Consider the following 20179-nt stretch of genomic DNA (forward strand, 5'->3'; position numbering starts at 1 on the left):
ACATAGGCGATACACATAGGCACATAGGCGATTTATTTATACACATATACATACATCTCCTAGGCGATTTATTTCAGATAATTTTCATTTACATGTGTTGCAGCTGTATGTCTATACAACATCCAACTTCAACATTAGAGAAATGTAGCATAATATGGATGTGAAAGCAGTTATAAATAGCCTATGTGACTATAAAATTTGTTTTGGTTGAAATCAACAAATAATTGTGATAATAATCGTGATCACAATGTTGATCAAAATGATCGTGATGATCATTTTGGCCATAATCGTGCAGCCCTAACAAAAACATCCACTTGTCTAGACTGAGGCAAAGAACTTTATCTTAAAAGTAAGTGCACACTTTATTTAAATGATTGATACAAAACTGCGACACTGAAATACATGAGAACAGAGTGCGTGACTGCTGCTGGGTTTCCATAGGCAGCGTTTTTCAACTGGAACTGCAGCGGATTTCAAACAGAGTGGTGTCACTATGTCCATTATGTGCTGTAGAAAATGCTACATTGTTTATGGAAAATCAATCAAAATTGTTAAACAAAAAGAGTGATGCCACTACAATAGGGCTGGGCAGTATGCAGAAAATCAAATATCACAATATTTTTGACCAAATATCTTGATATCGATACCGCGACAATGTTGCAATGTTGACTATTGGTGCTTTCACAAAATAATTACACAATGAGATTATTGATTAATAATCATCGGTACTGTGGATATAATGACTAAGTGGGTAAAGGCCAATAAAAGAACAGTTACAGTAGTCTGGTCAGCTCAGAAAATCACATCACAGCCTTTAAACCTCCTACCTCCCCTGTAAAGCAACTCGGAGTCTGTGAAAAGAACTATATCATTTTTACTTATTATTATTATTATTATTTAAAACCAGGAAGACAACACTTATGCTACATTACAACATCCCAAATCTAAGACGATATCTTGTCTCATATCCCGATATCAATATAATATTGATGTATTACCCAGCTCTAAACCAAAACATGAAGCCGACAGTGACATGTTTTGCAGTTGCTGGTGTTGATATAGGTTTCCTATCAGTTCATATCTTGCCTAAAACAACTGTTAAGTGCATTTTTGACTCCAGTCCCAAACTTTGCCGCTCAAACGTTAGTTTAGTTCAAATAACGTTACAGTAATAGCAAAAAGCTAGTCGTCATTGCTACAAGGCTAATGCTAATTACAATGCTACTAATACTAAAGTAGTAAACTAAAAATACCAAGCTAGCTGTTAACATCTCTGTAGTCATACAGAGACCTATCCTAAAGTAGGCTATAGGAAAAATCTTTAGTATAGCATGTGTGTGTATACACGGGAGAATATACTACCCTCTCAATGGCTATCACTCTTCAAAGGTTGACTTGGCGGTGAACATCCGGCGACTTTCGCCGCCGACAGCAGATTGCGCTCATACCGCTGTTCTCATAGGGAACCAATTGAATTATTTCAGCTGCCTGTGGATACCCAGCGAAAGCCAACCAAACTGAGACCAGCATCTGTCCCATACAGACAACTAAACGTGAATGTGATGTACAGTTCAACTGTAACCCTGCAGTCAAGCATCAAACCGTGCACCAGGCGTCAGAGAGGGAGCATCCCCACTGTAGCTGCACTCGCCAAACAAACACAAAGACCCCTTTGTCGGGCTTACTCTGTGTGTGTGTGTGTGTGTGTCTCAGTGTTTCTGCCTGGCCTGACAGTTTGGGGGATATGGTGTTGTCTGAGCATGTCCCCAATGTCCAGCAGTTATGGGCCACCACACAGTAAGCGTGGAAGGGATATGTGCAAGCCCTTGTGGCGGCGGGGGTTTTAGGCGCTGACCATGTGAACACCACCTCCCTGGTTGGAGTCCGACAGGGGATATTTGTTGAATATTATTATCTATCGCTCTCTCCCCTCGTTTCGTCTTGACCGTTTATCCATTATGTGTTATTAATGGTCCCAGAACAGTAAATACAGGAAATACTAAGTGTAAACGTGAAATAGCATCAAGGTGGAGAAACAATTACAATTTTATAAAAACCAGCTTTGCAAATGAAAATAAGAAAAAAATAAAAGGTCATATCGGTACAAAAGCATGAACTCACTAAAAAGGTGTAATTTAGTATCTATTTACTCATTGTGGGAATGGAGTGCCCCTTCAGACATGTTTTAAAGCAGTGTTTCTCAAATGGGGGTACGTGTACCTCTAGGGATATTTTGAAGTACTGCAGGGGGTACGTGAAATTTTTGCAAAAATGTTATTTAAAAAAAATATGTCATGCATAAGTACAGCTGCACATAAAAGTCGACTAATAGATTAGTCGATTGACAGGGAAAAAATTAAATATTTGGCAGAAAATGCTGTTTTCCCCTCCCAAATATGGAGATTTTTTGCATCTCTCTGTTTTATATCATACTGAACTGAATCAAAACAAAACATCACCTTGTAATGATAATAAACCTTGTAACAATAGTTAGTTCTAGCCCTGGATACAAGTCAGAATAGTCAAGGTGAGAGATTTTACGAGACATAAACATGTATGGTTAGTAACAAGTGCAAGAGGACATTAAAGGTCTTGATTTGGGCCTGAGGCTTCTGTCAGCTGAGGGACAGCCACAGGGTCAGGCAAGTCTGCTGAGTGGACAGAGCAGGTCTCTGCCCATGGAAATTGGTTTAGGATCTAATGAGGCACCATGCCACCCTACTTCAGCAAAGTGAACAATTCACCTAATGGGCAGCCTGCTTGGTGGAGGGATTACTGCACAACCACTTGCAGCAGTCCTCCCAAACTAGGACGCTCATACTCCTCTGGGGCTGAGGTGTCAGCACTGCACAGGATTTCAAGCTTTCTGGATAACTTTGGTGTTCCGCTTGTCCTCACTGCAGCAGTGAGAGTGAACTGTATCAATTATCTAACATTACCTGTCCTCCTGGCCCTGTTCGGGACAAAACTTGGACAGAGACAGTTTAAAGGTCCCATGGTATGAAAGTTTCACTTTATGATGTTTTTATGTGTTCCCTCAGCCTGCCTATGGCCCCCCAGGGGCTAGAAATGGTGATAGGTATAAACCGAGCTCTATCCTGCTCTGCCTTGTGAAAATAAAAGCTCAGATGGGCCAATCTGTAATCTTGCCCCTTATGACATCATAGGGGGAAAGGTTACCTTCCCTTTCTCTGCTTTGCCCGCCCAGAGAATTTGGCCCACCCATGAGAGAGAGACATCATGGCTTTTCAAACGAAGACAACAAAGTGGCAGTTGGTCAAGGACATACCCCCAGCCTCCAACTTGTGTGTGTGTGTTTATCTGATGAGCAGGTGGCACCTTGTACGGCAGCCTCGGTTAAAGTGTGTGAATGTGTGTCAATGGTTCCTGTACTATGTAAAAGCGCTTTGCGTAGTCATTGTGACTCGAATAAGCTATATAAAAACAGTCCATTTACATAGGTCTGTACAAAAGCATCCAACCTTTAATACCTTTTAATTAAGCTTAACCTCTGTTTAAGTCAAAGTCAAAAAGGAGCGAGTGGGTAAGATAACAGCAGTTTGAGCAGTAGGTCACATCATTTGCTGAGACGCTGTCTCCTCATATAGTGAGAGTAGCCACCTAATGATGCAAAACTCTTATTTATTATGGGTGTCAAATCTGTGCTCTAAGCCAATCCATGGCAAGCCAGTCCATGTAAATTGCACAGTAACTGAATGGTGAGTCTATTTCAGCAGAGCGCGGGAGGAGCAACGTGTGAGCTGTCTTCAGAGCGAGACAGCATCAGTGACGTCACCCATTGGTTTAGTGGAGTGCCATTTTGAAGCCTTGAGTTTGGCCAATTTAAGTAAAAATGTAAACCGGCCGTGACGGTTTTTGGACGAGGGGGCTGAAAAAGAACTTTTTAGGGGACCAAAATGTTCCAATGATCTTTGATGAAGTGAAAACACACAGTGAGAGGGTCAAATTTTAAGGGGGAAACGTGGACAGGTTTACAAGGTTTACAAACAAGTTTACAAATATTTTAATGTCCAGAGTGCCACGGATAGGCAAAGCTAAGCCTGTCATGACTGACGAGCCGCGGTGTAGCCATGGCTTAAAGCATTCCCTGCTTTATTGTCCATTTTAAATTGCTCATTTTATGAAAAAATAATTACTTTTTTGGGAGTTATTTTGTGTCTCTGGTGCTTCCACGCACATACAAACTTGGACAAAAAAAACTATCCGTGCTGTTTTGAGTGAGATACGGTTCCTGAATGTCCTCTGCCTTCAGTCTCCAGTTGAGCTGTTCAAAATCTGCACTGCTTTCTACGTCACTAGCCGAGACGAGGTGGCAAACCGTAGCATGCTAGCGCTAGCATATTAGCTCCTTCTAAATGGCAAAACATTGTTACAACACACACTAGTTCACCATAATCTACAAAAGAACTACTTCCATGTCCCTGTTCTGCAGGTATTCCAAGAAGTCTCCCAAATAATCCTACCTTGTACTGACCAAAGTTGGAAAGAGAGTTCTCTAGCTGAAGTGATCATAGCTACTCTTAAAAAAGATAGGATAGAAATGAGATGTCTCACTCTGGAGCTAAAAACAGAGATCTAAACACACAGAGTGAAAACAGAGTCTTCAGCTTTGTGCAGTACAACAAAAATATGGTGTTTGTTGAAAACCATGGAAACCTATTCTGGTACAAAAACAAAAATACAGTTATGAACCTGATATCTGAAAACTGCTTTAAAATGAATGGGACCATCCTTTACAAAGTGAACATCGTCCTGTATTAACGTAGACTTCAAACCAGCGATTGAGACCATGAACTCATTACGAAAGGTAACAAATCAAGTGAGAAGTAGGGTCATTTCCCAATCATATACAGGCAAACGTCTTTAAATGCAACCAGTCAAGTCGCCCCCTGTTGGAAATAAAGATAGAATGCAGATTTAAGGCACTTCCGCATTGGCTTCACTTTTCACACCCGGAAGCTCTGTGGATTCTTTTTTAGTCTATGAGGGGAACATTTAGCAGCCAAAGAGACATTTATTTCACTTTGCTGCCCTCAAGTTGTCAAAAAATCAGTTTACGCAGATTTAGGTTGTACGGACCCTTTTTCCCAAATGACAAAAACATAAATAAAAATAATATGTAGTGTTAGTGGCCATGCTGATAGTTTTGGTTTTAATTTGTCTCTTAGATTTCTGTCTCTGTCCATTAAAAGTGTTTTCATTTAAGAGCAGTGATTGTGCATTTGATTTGTGCTATGACTCGGCTGAAGCCAAACTGGGCAAAATAGTTTAGATTTAAAATAAGCTCACTGGCCCTGTGTTGGACACATGTATTTGTCCGAGTGGGAAGTCCTGCTTTTGTTGGAAGATGATACAACAATAACAACAATAATGTGGGTCCAACAATTCCCCTGTACAGTCCTAACTTACTTCTATACATTGGCTTGAGCCCAGAGGCACACAGATGCTGAATAACACGGGACAGCAGTGTGACACACACTACAGCATAAGAGGGTAACGATGCCAAGGCCTTGCCGTCATGTAGCACAGCAGTATAAGTCAAGTCTCCCTCTCACATCTGTAATTAGGATATGTGGGGAATTCCACCCAGTTTCATAGCGCAGCACCGACTTAGTCTAGTTGTCTACAAACTGCTTCCTCAAATAAAACCTAATCCGAGGACCACAGAGAGCCTTTTTTGGTTTCAGATTAAACTGCTGAAAGAAAAATATTGAGCCTGTGTGTGTGTGTTTCTGTGGGGGTGGAAATACATACGTAGAGGTAATGGTGCGGAAGCGCTCCTGCCCTGCTGTATCCCAGATCTGTAGCTTCACCTTCTCCCCGTTGATCTCCACCGTCCGGATCTTAAAGTCCACGCCGATCGTGGTGATATAGCTACCTGCAAACATGGATACCAAGACAGAATCAAGTTAATACACTACTAAAACAACAACAACAACAACAATGTAGACTTGGCAATAAGGTTAGGGTGGCTAATGGCAGAAGCACGCACCTGAAAACGTGTTGTCTGCAAATCGCAGGAGGAGACTGCTCTTCCCAACTCCTGGGGACAAAAATACAAGCACAGAATGAGGTTTAGAATCCAACAGATTTCCAAAATTAACAAACATTAGTGTATTCTTTATTTGTGACTTGTAGCTTTCACACACAATACTACATGTTGTCTGAGGAAAAACATGTTTTTGAGTTTGAGGTTTTTTTTATATTATATTCGAGCTACCAAAGAGTAACCACATGGGAGCGGCAAACCAGAAACAAGACACCGACCTGAACCGTTGCTGTAATCCTTTTATATAAAAGATGAAGTATTTCGAAATATACAGACAAAGTTGTACCTGTTGCACGGTGTACAAGCTTAAGGATGAAAGGTAAGCTAGGCTGCCCTCTACATGTTCATTTGAAAACTATTGTGGTGCTTGCACCTACAAAAGCTCATTCACTGCAACAGCAGAACAAACAGCAGCAGTAGGGAAAGCTTGCTTTAAAGCCACAAAGGCAAGACAACAAATAAGTAACAACTATCTGTCTGGGTTCCTAAAAGTAAAGTGCATAATAGGAAAGAAAGCCATTTTAAGAAGAAATATCAGTCATAAAAGATGCCGGGTAAGGACAGAGAAGAGAGTGGGATGAAAAAAGTAAGATCAGTTCGCTCTTCAACAGATCTGTTACAGCTACGAGTTAGAAAATGACTCTGCTGTCCTGCCTGGGGTGGGGTGGAACTCAGCATACAACCTTGTGACTTAGCCTACCTATTGTGTTATTGTCATCTCATGTTTGATTGGTACCAACATAAAAGCTCTCAGGTTCCTGTAGTCTCCACGCTACAGAGTTTTGTTTAAACAAAAAATAACTAAAGCTTCAAAGCAGACACGAGATCATCATCTTTTAGTACTTTTGAAGCTTTAATATTCCAACCCTGCTGTCTAGCCACCTCTCTTAAAATAATATTCCTTTAGGAGATCAGTGATGAAACTATTCATGACATTTACATTTTCAAATTTTGCAGCCTGGAACTTGTGAACATTATTTAAATGCAAACAACTGCCATGAGCAGACATCACACATGCTTGTAGCATGTCCCCCTGGGTTTGTGAAAGACTTAGGTGCATATAATTTGGTGGGAAAATTTTACTTTCTTGTAATTCAATACAACTTCACATACTTATGATTTTGATTACCATATCTGTGTCTAAAACTATGGAAAAGCTAGAGAAGATCATCAAACAACACACAAAAAGCTTGGTGAAGAAGTCCACAGGGAACTAACTACAATCATTAAATCTGAAAAAAAGTAATTTAGTGATTAAGTCAGTTTTCATGCCCACAATGATTTTACTTTCATTCAGCTTAGGTGGTGCCCCAAACTGCTTGGGTGCTGCACCTTAGCTTTATAATGGTAGAGGAAGCCCTGGCATGTGCTACTAGTAATGTCAAGTGATGTGTACAACTCAGCCTGAGCAGCTTGGAGATCCAGAGTGTGAAATGTCTGAATCTCAGAAGTCCATTAGTTTACATGCAGCAGAGCTGGGGCAAAGGCCGGAGCATCTTTTCTATAGAATCTCTATGCAGAATTGCAGACATTTGTACTTCCATGCTGCAGCTGAGGGGACACTGGCCTCTGTGTAAGAGGCAGTAAAGGCATTGCTTTGCTGCCTTGCCCTCTACTGTGAGCAGCCAGCTGATTGTGGTAGTGCCAGGATCTGGGTTGTCAATGAACGCAAAGATCATTGCCCGCAATGAAGTTCTGGACACTGAGGCTACACTCCGACTGAGAGCGAAGCCATTAAAAGGCATGTTCCCACTTTAAAGGGGAGATACAAGAAGAGCAGGCCTTATATGTTGTACAGTTACATTATGTGTTTAAATACCTGTGACATTGTTTGCCATGATTTGTTTTAACATAATAAAGACGTTAAACACAGCTAAGGTAACCATATATTCAGTGGTCTTTGAACCTCAGCTGCTTGACTATAATATCGCTCTTATTGAGTAATACTACAGTTGACACTCTGTCTTGTCTCAATTCACTATACTTTGAATGGCTGAATGCATCTAACGTACTGCAGTGCAGCATTCCTCCACTCTTAAGAAGCTAGCACCACACAGCTAGCTAGCAAAATAAACTGCATTTCATTAACAACCTAACTTAGTTCACTTAACACCGTGCAGTAAACTGTCTATTTTAAATCTAGTATAAGGACTACAACTTCTGAGCATACTAGCGTCTCAGTCCAGCTAACGTTAGCATCATAACCAAGCTTGGAAGTGTAATGTTAGCCTAACTTCCATCGAGCTAACAAAGCAAACAAGCGTTTTAAACTATAGGACAAATTAGAGGAGCATGTGGACCCCGCTACAGTTATTTGGGTTGCGGTGTGTGTTTTGTTGTAGAGCTAAAATAAATGTCTTAGCCGATATCACAACAGAACTAGAAAACCTTCATGAGACAAACCCCAAAGATCTGGAGGCGATATCCGGCCTGATCGGCTGACATGCCCAACCAGGACACACAACCTCCGCCCTGTCACCGCCACATAAATATGGCGGATGTGTACATTTCACCAAGCATTTCCATGCAGAAACTAAAAAACAAGTTGTAAAAGCATCAAAGAAGCGAAGCGGCCATACAGCTGCATTTCTTCATCTTCCCATAAAAACAACAAGACAAGGCCCACTTCCCGTCCCTCATCCCCGGCGTCGGCTTACCGCTGTCACCGATGATGAGCAGCTTGAAGAGGTAATCGTAGTCCCTGGCCATGCCGGTAGCTAGTGGCTCACCCCCGCCTTGTGCCGCTTCTTTGCTCGGTTTGCTGTCCGACTTCCTCGGACCGTAGAAAAAACCTCACCAGCCCCCAGATCCCCCAATACAAAAGAAAACGACCACTAGCGATACTATAAAGTGTTAGCCCCCGAGCTGGCTGCGTTTTCCTCGGGGTTTCGCGGCGTCAGCAATCCTCTCCCTCCGCTGCAAACAGCCGGAAACTCCGCTTCCTTCTCTGGTGGAGCGGTGGTGCTGCACCCAACTCTGACCCAGCTTCACTGCGCAGGCTCCTGCTACAGCACAGGCGTCCCGTCCCATTGATGAACACTAAACTCATGCTACTAGAAGGGCAATATACTCGTACAGTCATGTTGACTACATCTACATGTAATGTTTAAAAAATGGCAGGATGCTTTACATTTCTTTAAAAATAACCCTTACCCTTTAGACAACATCATTCATACTATATACAAACCGAGAACCATTAGATGGGCACGTAGGATGTACCAGTCCCTCTATTTACATTAACTGATGCTACCACATAGTGAATGATTAAAATGTTCGAGCAACATAAAACACATTTGAAACATTTTGCTTTAGATATCCTTCTGGTTCACTTTTAGTATGATGGTGGTTTTAGAGCCCTAAACAAGATGCCTCAAGGGTTACAATTCCCAAAAATTCCGCTCTATACAGGTGTTTTTTTTCTGCAAATAATCCTCACATGTACTGACAATTTAAATAATCTCAAATGTCAGTAGGTAGTAGTAAACAGAGACATGTGGAGTTACTGTAAGGTGTGATGAAAGGTTGTGAGCTGGCCCACCCTGAAGAAAACGGTTTACCAATAGTTCACACACTACATTATGAAATCAAGATCTTTTTATTTTGCTTTGCCTTTTTACAACCGTATCAATGACACAAGAATGTTTGTTTTCTTATAAGAGGCTGCTTTCCCCCCAACAACTCTCACACACAAAGTCCAAATAAAAGTTAAAGACAGGGGTTGCACTACAGTAGCATCTTGAATGCTTGAAATCATTTTGGTAAAATAAGTAGCAAAACAAAATTGGCATTGTGTCTTGTTAATGTAGCTTAGTACAGGAAAATAACCTGCACATTGTGAGATAAAATTTAAAAAAAGAAAGGTTAGAAATTGGGCTTAAAGGATGCTAAAACAATGGCAAGAGGAAAAAAAAAAAAAAATCTTGGGGAATAGGTGGGAAAACACTACCCATCTCAGTCTTGGTCCATGAAAGGCAACATGGGCATGTGTGGTGAGTGTGTCTGGGGTTGTACAGTGGGGATCATGTCATAGCTCAGTTCTACTCTATCACGTTAGGAGGGTGTCATCTATCTCTTCATTGGAGTCTGGCAGGCAGGCAATTTTTTTCAAGGACCGACGGTGACACTCTGACAGCAGGTCGTTACTCGCAGAGTCCAGAATGACAGTAACACTCTGAATTGTAGAAAGGGCAAAAAGTAACAATTAGAAAAGCAATCTATGTGATATAATTTCCATACTTATTTATATAATAGTAGAGTCTCTCTAGTCTGACCTGCATGGTTTCCTCTCCCTGTCGGAGTCGTAGCAGGTTGATGATGGTGTGCTCGCTCTGAGCTCTCACGCTGGTGTTCTTGTCCTTGGTGTTGTCCAGTAGACTCTTCAGTAGGGGCTTGATGAGATTGGCCTCCAAGGAGGGTGTTGCCGGTTCTTTAAACACCCACCACAGCACTCGCTCTGACACCAGTCTGATGTCACTGGACTGATTCTGAAGACACTGCGTGGTCACACAGACAACAGACGTCTCAACACAAAACATCCATTTACTACCCACTATTGAAACAGGTACTCATCACAGTATCAAGCTCCCTACACATTGTGTTATGTCTTTATTTACCAGTCTGATATCAGCTATCACTATAGGGTGTAATAATATAACTGAAGGCTTTGTGGAATTAATTTTTTTATAAGAAAAAGAATTTTGGTGTTTCAAAAAAAAAAAAAATGGATTCAGCTGGGCCTAAATGGAATGTAAATGGTTTTGGCAGCTGGAGTTGAACAACCATGAGTGTATTCTATACTCCTCAAGCTTGGACTTTTCAACCTATGACCTGAACATACTTTATACTACTAAATATGCTACCCTGGGAATAGACTAAGAACTAAAAATACAGTCATCAAGTAATAAATGCTGAGCAATTGTTTGTCCTTAATACCATTAAGCCTAAATAAAACATTTCATTTTTAAAAGTGGCATTATTTGATTTCTTGTTTACACACAACATTGGTATGTCATCAATCTATACCAATGTTTCCCAAACTTAGGGTCGGGACCAAAAATGGGTCGCAGACCCGTTGTATTGGGTCGCCAATTGGCAGAGAGCAGACTATATACTCAGCATGAGCTCAGAATGGCACTTTAAAAAAACCGAACCTGGAGTAGATCAGCTGGTTGATATCTTCAACCAGCCACAAACATCTCATTAAATTCATGTCAGCCTTATTTACACAAATGTTGGTGTTGGTACTGAGGGATGATGGGGGGGGGTAAGAACATGAGTTGAGAAAGGAGAATAGAGACCTTTTCTGTTTTTGTTTACTTTTATAATGGAATAAATATACTTCATATACATTTAAATTCATGGTTTTGTTCCGTAAATTTGAGTCCCGGGAGACACCAAATTTCTCTTTTGGGTCTTGAGCTGAAAAATTTCGGGAACCACTGATCTATACTGACAAGTGTTTGTGGTGAATGTGTTAGCTAACAGTGGTTTATTTACACATCCAGCAGGCATGGAGCAACATATGCATTAATTTGGAGTCGTGTTTCTGCCAAACTGACAAATTCAAATCTTCCTAACCACTCTTTATCATGGGAGCAGATCCCTCCTCTACTGCTCTTCCATTTTTTTCTGTAGATTTGTCTCTACTAGCAACAGCTTTTATATAAGTCACACAGTCACTTGACCCATTATCTAACTAACAAACGAGGACCCTCTGTGTGTGTTTGTGTCTGTGTCCAGTGTTTTTCAAATATCTTGAGAACCGTTCATCTGATCTACTTCACACTTGGCTTCCTGGGTACCCAGTAAACTTGGCGTTTGGAATATGGAGAGGTTTGGACAGCGTTGGATATTGATAAACGGTGAATAAAACTAAACGGCCGCACAACAAAAGTTGAGAAAAAAAAGAAAATAAAGGGATGGCTTCACTTCATCCTTGCTCCCCTTCACAGTAAAAGCCCAGTTTAAGTTCAATCATACCATTTTACTAAGAGGAAAGTCAATAAAAAGGCATTTTTTAGCCAACACTAGATATCAAACAAAAGCTAGATAGTAATCTGTGATTACTCCACATTTTAATAGTGATATTTTGTGAGCCTAATCTAATCATACTATATCATTTGCACAAAGCCAGAGCATATGGTGAAGAACGATTAAGTAACTTATTGGCACTCACTTCCTTACTTACTTACTTACTACAGAAAAGGGAAGTTAATAGCCTGTTATTATCAGTTTAATAAAACAGTTCCTGCTTTACCTTGACAAACTGTGTAATGATGCGCTGGGAAACACTACCGCCTCCCTCTGTTCTAAGTTGATGCCTCATCAGGTATCCCAACGCTCTGATCCCACTGGTGGCAATGGGAATCTGGAAGAAAAACAAAAGCACAACATGTATTGACACACATGAAGGCAAAAGAAATAGCGGGAGTAACAGGACATACAATGTAAGAGACCATGAGAGGACACAGGACTGTAGGCTATACTAATTTATTATTTTCATTCATCATCAAAAAGTGGGGGAATTACTGGTAACTTTCATTTTCGAAATATCTATTGAATCTCACATAGGTAGTGTACACAGTGGAGTCTACAATATGCAGAACTTGTTTTCAGAATGTCAGTATGGTAAATATAAAGATACAGCCAGGAGACAGTTGGCATAGCATAAAGACTGGCTCTATTTAAAGGTAATAAGCATCTAAAGCTCTAGTTATATCTAGTTGGTTAGCTAGTTGTGCTAATGGTCAGTTACTAGCTACAAAGAAAACCACAACTTGTGAATACCTGAGTTCCCAAAATATCAAACCATTCCTTTAAAAAGTGACGTACAGAGAATATTCATTGCAGCTATGTTTAGCAGTTCCTAAGATACGTGAGAAATATATTGTCAAAGAACAGAGTGTCACACAAACTTTCTTCTCACCCTGTCAGCAGTGGCGTTGGCCAAAATGGTCTCTGTCACAGTATCACAGTATTCCTTCCCACACAGCTTCTCAGGAGCAGACTTAACAGCTATGGCCATGGCCAAGCTACGGCCATGACGCACCATCCAGTCAACACCAGACACATCCGCTGAGAGGGGGAAAAACATCTATTAGTTAATGCTCTCAGTGTTCTGCCGATACACAGGGAGCAGCATAAGTCAGACTTTTATGAATAGATTTAACTGAAACACACACACACAAACACATCATGAGAAGTGTTACTACAAACATATTTATAAAAAGGACATGAAAAACACTGTTTGTGCTTTAACTAATTAAAAACACACACTTACTAAGTCACTATTATCATTTTGGTTTGTACACAAAGACAAATGTTGTAATAAACAGCAATTAGGAGCACAATGATATAGTGTGAGATGTGATGTGACGACAACTTTACATATAAATACCAACCCAAGATGTGCTGAAGTAACACGCTCTTTAGCTCCTCCTCTGACAAGAAGGCACACAGCTCACCAACACAGCCGGCGGACGCCATGCGGGTTGCATCCTGCGCACGCGCACGCACCCACACACACACACACACACACACACACACACACACACACACACACACACACACACACACACACAGGTTAAGTGTTATTTATTCTCAAACTGACAGACACTTCAAACCTTTTTAGAAAACCACATCCTCTCTGCCTGACTTCCGTTTTTCTACTGTGATCACAGAGGAAACTACACCACAGAACAATTGTCTGTGAAATCCTTTCCAAGTGTTCATGCGTTTCCACTTTATTTCATTGGTAATTACTTAACATATTCAGCAGCTATTACGAGCAATTTAGAAAAAAATGTGTTGAAAAAATTAGAGATGTCCTATCTGTGGCAACTCTACCTGCTGCTTTAATGTATTTGCACCTTCGGTCATACCTCATCATGTCCCAGCATGCCTAGTAACGTGGTGGTGATGTTCTTGCGGATGGTTGGGTCCACTTTTGACCCGGCCCCCTGGATGACAAACCTTAAGGCTTGGAGCATGGTCTCCCTGTGAGAGGGGTAAACGAGCACAACACAAGCATGAGAACGAGTTTTTACAAAATAATATCTAAAATCAACATGAACTTGAACTTTTTGAACTTAACACTGAACTTTCCAAAAACAATTTGGCAGAACCTTTTTTTTTTTTTTTTACATAAACAAATAACACAAAGAAATATTTCTAGTGGGACAATTCGGTTGAAAAATGAACTTGTTGGCGCTCTCTGGTGGACAAACTATGTATTAGTGACAAGATTTTAAATAACTGCAGACCCCTGATGATCCTACCCTGTCCTGTTCATGGTGGCCTACTCGTGGACATTGCTGTAGTAGGGGGGCCCTTATCATTGCAGCTACATAATGTAGCTGTCCTCAATTTAGGTCATCTTGTACATCTCATCTGCGTTTTTTCCTGAATTCCACCGTGTGTCGTTGTGTCTTAATGTGTGGGTATGTGCGGCAGTTGCCAGTGGAACAGAGCAGCAGCGAGCCGACAGGCCTGAAACAGCAGCAAGTTTCAGCGACTTTTTAATGAAAAACATTACAGCGTACACTGATGTTAAAATGTATCCACGTTGGCAAGATGGTCTGACATGTTTTGCATGGTCTGTCACTGTACGTTTTGTTGGTACATGTGAGATGTTCGGGTCACACACGTCTCGTCTTCATTGTCACATGTCAATCAATGTCTTCCAGTGATGCGGGCCACGGATTGGTCCAGCCTGTAAGCAACCACGTACACTGCTTACCGTTACGCGTGTGAATCACTCAATTCTCATTGGCTACCAGCCAATGGCGGGTTGTCTGGTGTTAATTTCAGGCCCTGAAACGTTGGCTAACTTGTAACGTTAACCATAACGTTAACTTACAAGCTTACTGACTACTGAATACTGGGTTACTGGGTTGAATTCCTTGTTCTCCGTTGGCTGGTGGTTCAGGGTCTGGCTCTGCAGTTTTCCTAGCCTTTGCTTTCTTGATGTTATTTTTTTTTTTTTTTAAATAGCAGTATCCCACCACAGGACAACATTGCCATTGTACATGACTGACAGACTGGTGGTGACTCCATTTGAAGGAATTGCAGGTGGAATCAACAAAACAGAGATCCATAAAAATGAAACAGTTTATATCATGGAAATGCATTTTTTATTTCTTACTCCTTTTATCTTGTGACCCCCTTAGATTTATCTTGGGACCTAAGAAACAACAATCATCCCAAACGCAAATTCAAAACATGATTAAATGTAATTCAATGTGTTGTTTATCTAGTGGTCCGTGATATTAATAGCTAAATTATTCTGTTTCCAAAAATAGTTGCTCACCTGACTCCTGAGTCCTCAGCGTTGCGGATGGCAGAGAGCTGCTCGGTGAAGAGGGGGTCCACCTTAGTGTGGATGGAAACAAGTTGGCCCAGAGCCTCAGCAGCCTTCAGCCTAACCCCACGGCTCGAGTCCTGCAGGGCCTTCAGGAAGGTGGTCTGCAGCTGGGGCAGGAAGGGCTTCAGGGCAATGCCAACCTGGAGGAGGAATCCAGAGGTTAGCGCAAAACATTTTCAGGTAAACCGTAGCCTACATAAGTGGCCAACGCGGTTGCGAGGTCTTATAATTGGGCACTGATGTGTCAATCTTGCATATCTCTTTAAGAGAATAGCAGAGCCCGTATGTGTGTAGTACGCGTGGGAGTGTGTCGGCGATTAGCTTCGGAGCGAGTACCGACTCTAGAGACTTAGTAGAAAAAAACTAGTTGCCTCATCTGTGCTTTATGACTACGGTGGGAAGCTGTAGCAAGCAAAGGTAATTGATTTCATGTTATATATGAAGGAAGAGAAAGGGGGAAATGCGACGTCACTAAGCCAGGGCCCAACACACCAATCACAGTTGGTGAGTAATGTGTGTCGCCACGACGTGCAATTACATTTCTGGGGAGTGTGTGTACCTACGTATGTACCAACGTCGTAGATTAAACATAGAACTATAAATTGGGCATTAGCCTCCTGACTGATAATTTGATCATCTTTATGTAGAAAAGATAGGGTTTTGAAGAGGTTTTGGCCATTTAAGTCCAATGGGGAGATGCAGGTACAGACCTTTGCCAACAACAGGGTGAGAGTCTCCAGCAGAGCAGACTTCACGGTCCAGGCAAAGCGGTCTCCCAAGATACGAATGAGCGGTCCGGTGATGTTGATGACAGAGGGCCGCAGTGCCTCAGGGGAGGTCAGTTTGATGAGCCCTCCTAATGCCTTGGCTGCCTCTTCTTTCTGCTCTGGGCTTCCAGTGAGGACACCTTCTCTCAAGACAGGCAGGATACAGGTCACACCCTGTGGAAACAGAGAAAATAACATGAAATGATGAATAGGGCTGCAACAGACAATCTTTTTTTAAAATTTTGTATTACTCTTTATTTTATTAGTCATATGTCAATTAATGTTTTGCGACTAATTACTTAATTGCTAAGTAGGGCTTAACCAGACTCAGAATTTTTTCAGTCGAATCGGGCTTGGCTGTTCAATACCAACATTCATTTCTTTTTTTCCCCTCAGGTATTCAGTATCAATTAACGCTTTATTGAACTGACAGAGTTTTGAAAGAGGTTTGACAGAATGTTAAGAGTGACAAAGAGGTTCAGTAAACAATGCAAGTTAGTGCTGGTCCGTTCTAACTTTCGTAGCCAAGGGTCCTACAGTAAAAACAGGGAGCCTCTCTAGTCTGAACCAGAATGAACTAAGACAGCCATTACACCTATTAACTCCCATATTGACAACAGCGCTGCATAACTCTCCAGCTTAACTTCTCTCATTTTTAGCCCAACTTAAATTCACTTGTATTTCGCTAAGAAGCAACCCGATAAAATGGCTTACTATATGGCATGACCTTTTTTTCCGACAGATATCAAACAAAAGCCAGGAAGTTGCTGTGAGCTGTAAATTCACCATTTCCAAGCAGAAGGCAGAAGATAAGCCTGACCGGGTAGGGCCTCTCTTCCTCCAACAGCTGCCTCCGACTCACTCTGACTCCTCGGGCCGCCTGTACCCGTTGCTGACATCTTTTTATATTTTTTTATGTTATTGATGTTGATGTTATCAAAATAATAATAACAGTAATCATAATCTTTATCAAGCGATTAGACCTTTTGACATAGCGGAATGATTTTATCCCAGAGAGCAGTGAGAAAGTGAGCGCTCGGTCAAAAAACTGACGGATGATTCAAATATTCAACTTTGTGAGGTCGGAACCATTACATTTTTGCTTTATAACAAGGACTTTAACAATTAATAGTTTATCAAGGAGGGTAGATAGTGTATTATTAACCCGGCTTAAACCATTCTCTGTTTTGACTGTCTGGCAGGTGTGGATTAGTTCTAGTAATCGAACAGTTTAAAGCTACGTAGAGGGTAGATGTCATTTTACAACACAGGAGCTCAGGAAGATGACAGGATTCTGTAAAAGTTAGAAATACAAGAACCAAATCACCTTGCTCTTACAAGGTCTTCATGTTTATTTTGTCAGGAGGAGCCTGCTTACCTTCTTGGGCAGACAGAAACCAGGCAGGTGCTGACCCTTGACGTCTGCAGCTGCTGATCTAATGTCTCGATGCAGGTCATCAATCATAGCCAGCTGGCTGCTTGCATCCAGATTCTATACAAGAAAACAAAACAACACTCAGGCCACGTTTACCTTTTGATTAAGACATAGCCAACGTACTGATCTGTACTGTTGTCTTTTCAGCAAAGTGTGCAGAAGCTATGGAACTATGGAGCAAATTGTCTTTACACCAATGCCAAGACAATGTGCAAATAATCAACACACCTTTGTAATGGAGTTGATGGTGTCCCAGCTCTGGGACAGGACCTCCGGGTTGGAGTCATTGAGAAGGCGGATGAGGCCTGACAGCAGATTGCGAGTATGGGCACTGTGGTCCAAGCGGGTACGGGCGAAGTAGGCATTGAGGATGGTGACAGCAGCCTGCCTGACGCCTGCATCGGCGCCCCGAGTGGCCTCCAGCAGGTCATCTATGATGATCCGCTGACCCACTTCATCCTCCACTGAGAGGATCACTGTTTGACAGCTGCACAACTCCTAAAGCAAAGATAACACACAGGGGTTATGAGGAAAGAACAAATTCTCAAACACAACAGCAGCAGTAGACATCGTAGCTTGTGAATGCCTTTTACCTGGGCTTCATCTTCTGTTCCCAGCTTTCCTTTAAGGGATGAGAGGAGGGCGGGCAGGATGACCCCTAGGTGGCGTGTGAGAGCGTCTCCAGCCACAGCGGACAGGAAGGCCAGCACACGGGTGTTCACAGGAGGAGCAGTCAGCTGGTATGACCAGAGGGGACGATCGCTTTAGTCAGATACAGCTGGAAACAATAACGAGGCCTAAAAAAAAACGGAAACCCTGACTGTGATATTTTACCTTTGGAACCAAGTAAGGCAGCACAGAGCGACTCTTCACCGCCATGACTTGCTTCAGGCCATCCAACGCAAACTCAGCTGTCTCCTTGTCATCCTGGGAGAAAAATAAAACATTCAGTTTATTAAAAGCCAGACGGAAAACTTAAAGCTATCAGTAACAGTCTGAAACAAAAAGCTTGTTCCCTCACCAGCTGTTTGAGCAGGGTGGGCAGGATGTCATCCAGTGCCTGGTGACCAATGGTTGCATGAAGTTGCTCAAAGGTTTTAGCTGCAGCCTCTCGGACCTCCTCCAGCGGGTCACAGAGAGCCTTCCTCACTGTGGGGACCAGCGACTCAGAGAAGACCAGCACCTGCAGAACAAACACCATCAGCACCATAATGTTTTTATATCTTCTGAAATTCCCGGAATCCTGGCCTAAAACACACAAGTTAAAAGATGCAGTGAATGAACAGAAGAAGAATCTAAATCCAATCAATATTTAGCGTGACTAGCCTTTGCCTTCAACACAGCATCAAGTCTTCTAGGTACACTTGCAGACAGTTTTTGAAGGAACTTGGCTTCTAGGTTGTTACAAACACCTTGGAGAACTAACCCCAAAAAATCTGTATGTGTAGGCTTCCTCAAATCCTTCTGTATCACTTCCAGGACTTCTTGTTCTTCTTCACACTGAAGATGGTTCTAAATGATTTTGGCTGCATGTTTGGGGTCATTGTCCTGCTGCCAAATAAATTTGGAGCCAATCATACGCCTCCCTAATGGTATTTCATGATGGATAAGTATCTGCCTGTATTTCTCAGCATTGACGACACCATTACTCCTGACCAAATCTCCAACTCCATTTGCAGAAATGCAGCCCCAAACTTGCAAGGAACCTCCACCATGCTTCACGATTCACTCATTTTTTTACCGCTCTCCAGCCCTTCGGGAAAACAAACTGCCTTCTTCTACAGCCAAATATTTCAAATTTTGACTCATCAGTCCAGAGCACCTGCTGCCATTTTTCTGCACCCCAGTTCTTATGCTTTTGTGCATAGTTGAGTTGCTTGGGCTTAATTCCATGTCGGAAGTATGGCTTTTTGGCTGCAACTCTTCCAAGAAGACCACTTCTGGCCAGGCTTCTTCAGAAAGTTGATGGGTGTACCTGGGTCCCACTGGGTTCTACCAGTTCTGAGCTGATGTCACTGCTGGACATCTTCTGATTTCAAAAGGGAAATAAGCTCTATGTGTTTTTCATCTGCTGCACTAAGTTTCCTTGGCGTACCACTGCGTCGACAATCCTCAACATTGCCCAACTTTTTGCAAGTGTAACTATAAGAATTTATGGTTTGAAGGCAAAGAGTATTAACACTAAATAGTTGAATATTCACTAGAATAGTGAATTTTTGAAAGCATTCTTAGTTTTGAGCATTTTTAACATCTGCCTAAGACTTTTGCAACAGTACTGTATATTAGGGTTTGTTTTGAACATTGCATTTGCAATTTGAATATTATCCATGCGCCCACTCAGAGTCATTGCCTGTATTTGTGTCCTGTATGTTTGTCCACTGCCACGCCTCTTTAGGTGACTAGTGGCAGGTCCTGAGTATAATGATTCCAATCAAACTGAATGTGAACACAGACCAATTATTTAGCCTCATAGTCACGAAAGTAAATAAAGGGCCTAATTTTCACAAGCCACATATCTCCTGAACATTCGGACACAAACTGACATT

At 41.8% G+C, this 20179-nt stretch overlaps 2 protein-coding genes across 3 annotated transcripts in view; both read right to left on the bottom strand.

Moving 5' to 3' along the window:
- The window catches only part of rab35b (RAB35, member RAS oncogene family b), a 16726-nt gene extending 7663 nt beyond the window's left edge, over positions 1-9063 (bottom strand). Inside the window, exons 1-3 of one of the 2 annotated variants that reach the window (XM_034871705.1) lie at positions 8728-9053; positions 6014-6064; positions 5776-5899 (exon numbers count right to left, since the gene is read on the bottom strand). In XM_034871705.1, coding sequence (XP_034727596.1) covers positions 5776-5899; positions 6014-6064; positions 8728-8779 — 227 coding nt within the window. In that variant the 5' untranslated portion in view covers positions 8780-9053. Of the gene's footprint in view, positions 1-5775; positions 5900-6013; positions 6065-8727 lie in introns of both variants that reach the window. The other variant, XM_034871706.1, reaches the window with a different exon arrangement.
- Positions 9064-9711: 648 nt separating this feature from the next.
- The window catches only part of gcn1 (GCN1 activator of EIF2AK4), a 31138-nt gene continuing 20670 nt past the window's right edge, over positions 9712-20179 (bottom strand). The window contains exons 45-57 of the mRNA XM_034871677.1: positions 18655-18816; positions 18468-18560; positions 18227-18370; positions 17862-18131; positions 17577-17690; positions 16142-16372; positions 15378-15571; positions 13951-14065; positions 13471-13567; positions 12996-13144; positions 12327-12437; positions 10342-10563; positions 9712-10241 (exon numbers count right to left, since the gene is read on the bottom strand). Of these exons, the coding sequence (XP_034727568.1) occupies positions 10116-10241; positions 10342-10563; positions 12327-12437; positions 12996-13144; positions 13471-13567; positions 13951-14065; positions 15378-15571; positions 16142-16372; positions 17577-17690; positions 17862-18131; positions 18227-18370; positions 18468-18560; positions 18655-18816 (2028 nt within the window). The 3' untranslated portion in view covers positions 9712-10115. The remainder of the gene's footprint in view (positions 10242-10341; positions 10564-12326; positions 12438-12995; positions 13145-13470; positions 13568-13950; positions 14066-15377; positions 15572-16141; positions 16373-17576; positions 17691-17861; positions 18132-18226; positions 18371-18467; positions 18561-18654; positions 18817-20179) is intronic.

Source organism: Etheostoma cragini, chromosome 5 (genome assembly GCF_013103735.1).
Source record: "Etheostoma cragini isolate CJK2018 chromosome 5, CSU_Ecrag_1.0, whole genome shotgun sequence".
Taxonomy (NCBI): Eukaryota; Metazoa; Chordata; class Actinopteri; order Perciformes; family Percidae; genus Etheostoma; species Etheostoma cragini.